A 4,907-nucleotide genomic window follows, 5' to 3' on the forward strand; every position below is an offset into this window, starting at 1 on the left:
TTGAGTTTGAGAAAAGCTGAGGTGTTAGATTAGGGGTCGGGTGGTGGTCGGTTGGCAATGTTTTTCTTGGTTGGTCGGAGTGTCCTGTTTGCCTTTTCTTTGTTAATTCATTTCTTGTAGGTTGGTGTTTGTTGGATCTCTTGAGGTGTTCGCATTGGCTTCTTCCTGATACCCTCTCGTGGGTGGTTCTCTATGTGGTACTAGCTTTTGATTTGTTGTCTTTTATTTTGCTTGATTATTGTATTTAGTTTGAATCAAAGTCTCGTAAATTTTGCTTTAAATGATGCATTTTTAGAGTGCTTTCGATTCATCAAAGACTAGTAACATTTCTTCTTATTGTTAGCGTAGGCTCCTACTAGTGAATTTTACCCCGAAAAAAAAAATCATCATACAACAAGATTTTGATAAATAATCTTAATATCATCACCAAACATCAACCAAAAACTTGATCTATATCCATTATCAAAACCAACACTCTTCAAACAAGCAACAAAACAAGCACATACCTAATAACAGGCCTCTTAATAAGTCTCATTTAACAACCAAGATGTTAAAGCCAGATAGCTCCTGCATCTCGAAGCAAAGGAACAAGTTTGCCACTAAGATGCAGAGACATTATTCGATCAGTTGGGCCGACCAATTTACCACCTATAAACACAGCAGGTAAAGGCGAGCTGCTCTGAAGCATTCTTGCCAGAGTCTTCTCCATCTCCTTCCCTTTTGGATCCTCATCGAGCTCATAAATGGCAGGATTGACGCCCAGTTGCCCTATGAAGAGCTCCTTAACACTGTGGCACATACAGCAAGAGCTGTCGGAGAAGATCACCACTGCTCTTTGTGAAGCCAGTGCCATCACTCCATCCATTGCAGAGTTGGAATGCAAGATCTTGAGAGAATTAGATACTTTGGGATTTTGTGGAAGATTTGAGCTCTTATGGAGGGATTATATAGGTGTTGAGAATGGTGAAGTGGAGGTTTTTTTTTTTTTTTTTTTAGAATAAAGTGGAAAAGACAGTAGAGAATGTTCTTCAGATATTTTTTTTTAATACTAGAAATGGCCTCAATGCATCATTGGTTGAAAGTGATTCTTCTAGCTCGTTTTTTCTGCGTGTTTAGATTTTTATGCTGCCTTGAAGAATTATTCAATCATGAATGATTTATTTGGTAGTTAAAAAAAAAAAAACGGATTTATGATAAATAAAAATAATTTAACATAGCAGGATGTTTACCCATGAAGTTGGGGATAGGGGCGTCAATAAATTACCACATTTCAATTCTAATCAAAAAACTTTGATTACGAGTTTACCCGTTTGATAAACATGCTGGATTTGGGTTTGAAATTTTGACACGTTTATTAAACAGATCGGATTTGGATTAACCTGTAAATCTGCTTTTGACCCAAAAATAGCTCGTTTAATATGTTCCTTCAATTTTTTTATTGTGGTTATAATATTTTTATTTTTTTATTAAATTATCTAAACTCTATAGTTGCTAAGTTATATAAAACAAAAAAAAATCAAAATGGGCTAATAGTTCAGATTCAGAGTCATTCAAGTTGCTAGTGGGACAAATTTGTATTCGTCTTATTAATTGGGAGTCAAACTCCCAACCAACAAACAAAAAAGAGTAGCGAAAAATTTCACATAAGCCATTTCCGTGGGCAGACTTAGACAAAAATGAGTTGCACGTGTTAAGATAAGACTCCAAGCAAGTCAATGGCTTCTTTAGCTCTGTGGGCGATCCAAGTCTCTCTTCACGTGGTCGTTATTCTAACGCATATAAGCCTTTATTCTATAAGTCAGGTGGAAAACAAAGGGCAAGCCTTTATTCTATGAGTCCTTTATTGTTAGGGCACATATAGCTTTTAAATTTTTTGCGATATCGAAAAAAAAAAAAAAATGATGTAGAAGTACTACAAAGTGCAAGTTTTTTGCATGAAATAATGGGTTCTTATAAAATTCATTGTGACAAATTATGCTATGATGAAGAGGAATTTATCATAAACATTTGTCATTAAGGAGAAATTTGTCAGTTTGAGGTAATTTTGGACTTTTAATTTTATAGGGCATCTCACAGGTAAGGGTGCAACCGAGTCAAGTCGACTCGCGAGCGAGCTCTAGCTCGACTCGTTAACGAGCTCGTGATTCGAATTTATCGAGTTTCGAGCTTGAGCTTGAGTAGGATTATCGAGCTCGTTGGATTATCGAGCTCGAGTTCGATTCATAAAATGCTCGGCTCGATTACTCGTCTAGCAGCTAAAGTGCGGAATCAGGAGGAATTGTGGAAGGCGAGATCGCAACGCTGGCTCGGACGGAGGAATCACGGGGGTGGGCTCGTGCCTGGAAGATGGGCTTAGACGCGGTAGGCAGGCTCGGAAGCGGAAGGCAGGCTTGGATGCTCACTAAAACGACAGAATTGCGGGGTGGGCGGGCTGGAATGGCGGAACATGGGGCGGGCTCAGATGTTGGCTCAGAGGCATAAAACGGAGTAGTGAGGCGGAATTAGGGGTGGGTCGCGGTCGGGAAATCGAAGCTCGAATCGTGTAATCGAGCCGCTCGATGAGCCTTTTTCAGTGGCAGGAGCTTAGCTCAAGCTCGCCTTTTAAGCTCAACTCTAGTTTGAACTCGGCATTTGGCTCGCGAGTTGAACTCGAGTTTGGCTTGACTAGAGCTTGACTTGAATCATTTGCATCCCTACTCCCGAGTGGTGATCTTGAAGCATTATTGACTCATGCATTGATTAATTCCATATTTCGATGTTGTAGATTGTTTAGGGTTGGGTGTTTAACCTACTTTGTATTTCAAAGAGGGGATTCATATTGACACTCTTGAAAATGATTGTGAAGTAATGAATTATTTTGTTTGTTGAAAGCTCTAAAAATTCCATCAAAAATACGAAGGAAACCCTCAACAAAATCTCACTACATGTGCTTAGTTGACTAATTTTAGGCCTCATATCAAAATTTTAGCTTTATTTTTTTTTTTAAACAATCCTTGAAGTTTATAAATTACTGAGAAATATTAAATAATTTTAGTTGAATTCTAGCAACATATCAAAAGATCTTATTATATAAGATTACAAATATTTCAAATAAAATAAATGCAATGACTCAGATAAATGGCCTGCACCTATGAATTTACACTAGCATCTTTTAATAACTTTAAGAAAGTTTCACTTTTAGTTGATGAAATTTCTATATTTGATAATTTTGATTTCATGTTTATTTTCTCATATTATGGATCAACAATGCTCATATGCACTCTTCCAAATGTAGGAGTAGAACGTAAGTAGTGTTGATCCATAATATGAAAAGAAGTCATCATGCATAGACAAATACAATAACATGAATATAATATATATAACTTAAGCAATTTGACAATAAACTTGCATGAGGCACATAAAATATGACGCGTATGTTTTTTTCATTACATTATCGTAAACTTCATGACATAAGTAATCCGTCATAATTTATCAATAATAAAAGGAAAAAAAAGGCACATAAATTTTTGATGTTTTGACACAATAATTTATCTATATTACATGTTTATTATAAAATTAATTATGTCAAAAACCCCGAGAAATTAAGCCCAATGGGATATTTTACTCATTACTCACCTTAGAAGTGGCCTAAGGTTTCTCCCCAACCAACACCACTATAATAATTCTAATAAATGAATTGACGATAAACTAATATGTTTCAGTTGCTTTGTTTTTAAAAAATAAATCAATACGTGATTCTCCTCTATGTTACAAATATGTAAATAAAAAATTTATTGTTTTTGCACCTCTACCCTAATCTTATTATCATAGAAGTTGTGTACTTATATATCTACGTAGATAACGTGCAAGTATTTAATAGATTTACGTTAATTAGGAACTCGATCAGGGAAATCCAATGGTCAAAGCAACACTCATCTGGAAGAATTATGACGTTGCAGAACTATCGTTGACATCAAAACGACGTCATAAATTAAAGTCACTCTCCCTTGACTGAAATCACAAAGCACAAACTCATCTAGACCAAAGGTGCACACATTCTCAACGAGCTCCTCTAAAGGATCTGCTCATACTAGTCTGTGCCTTGACTATTACTCGCCTCAATCAAACTCGCTCACTCTCGGCAGTTTTCATAAACCAAGGACACCCTCGTACATATCACATAATTCCCAATCAAGCCATATGAAATGCGCCCCTGTGAAACCTATGAATATGACTTCATTGACTGAACATGCCCCTAGTTCACAACCAACTCCGCCCATGAGACATGCCTCTTGCTCTCAGGGTGGTCTTCACTTTTGCTTCTAGAAACTCACCTCTTATTCATAGGAAAAATTATTAGGTGCGGAGTGTGCACCGTCCGCACAGATATGGGTACCTAGCGGTACCCAGCGGTACCGAGTGCCGGTACCTAGCTAGGAATAAGGCTTGTGCGGACGGTTCTCCCGGTCCGCACTCCGCACCTAATAATCTCTCTATTCCTAAAGACTCAACTGCACAGACTCACCCTATAAGCTAGATCCCAAATATTAGTCAAGGACATTCGCCTTCAAAGACTTGTCCAAGGAACTCACTTTAGAGAAAGGGGCCACGTTAAAAATACAGATCCAAATATATATTATGAAGTCAGTCTACGTGTTTATGTCAGTTTGTAACTATCACATTCATGGCTATATATTATAAATAAAAATTGATAATGCATGTTTTGAATCTTTTTTCATGTAGTTGGGATACTCTCTAAGAAAATATTGCTCTCCATACTCACTAATCTCATTCACCATCTAATTTTATAAGTCTAATTTTAGATCAAGCTGCTAATAGGGTTTAATATCATCTATGGACAATTTTATATCCGAAAACCACATTTTGCAAAATATATATATATATATATATAAGTTAAACAACTATAT

General features: G+C 36.6%; 1 protein-coding gene across 1 annotated transcript; it reads right to left on the reverse strand.

Annotated features, from left to right (window-relative positions):
• Positions 1-528: 528 nt before the first annotated feature.
• Positions 529-977, reverse strand: LOC110109501 (glutaredoxin-C1-like). Its single transcript, XM_020840597.2, has one exon. It carries the CDS (start codon positions 863-865, stop codon positions 551-553), a length of 315 nt encoding a protein of 104 aa, XP_020696256.1. The 5' UTR covers positions 866-977; the 3' UTR covers positions 529-550.
• Positions 978-4,907: the final 3,930 nt, after the last annotated feature.

The sequence above is a fragment of the Dendrobium catenatum genome, unplaced genomic scaffold (assembly GCF_001605985.2).
Source record: "Dendrobium catenatum unplaced genomic scaffold, ASM160598v2 fragScaff_scaffold_1644, whole genome shotgun sequence".
NCBI classification, from domain to species: domain Eukaryota; kingdom Viridiplantae; phylum Streptophyta; class Magnoliopsida; order Asparagales; family Orchidaceae; genus Dendrobium; species Dendrobium catenatum.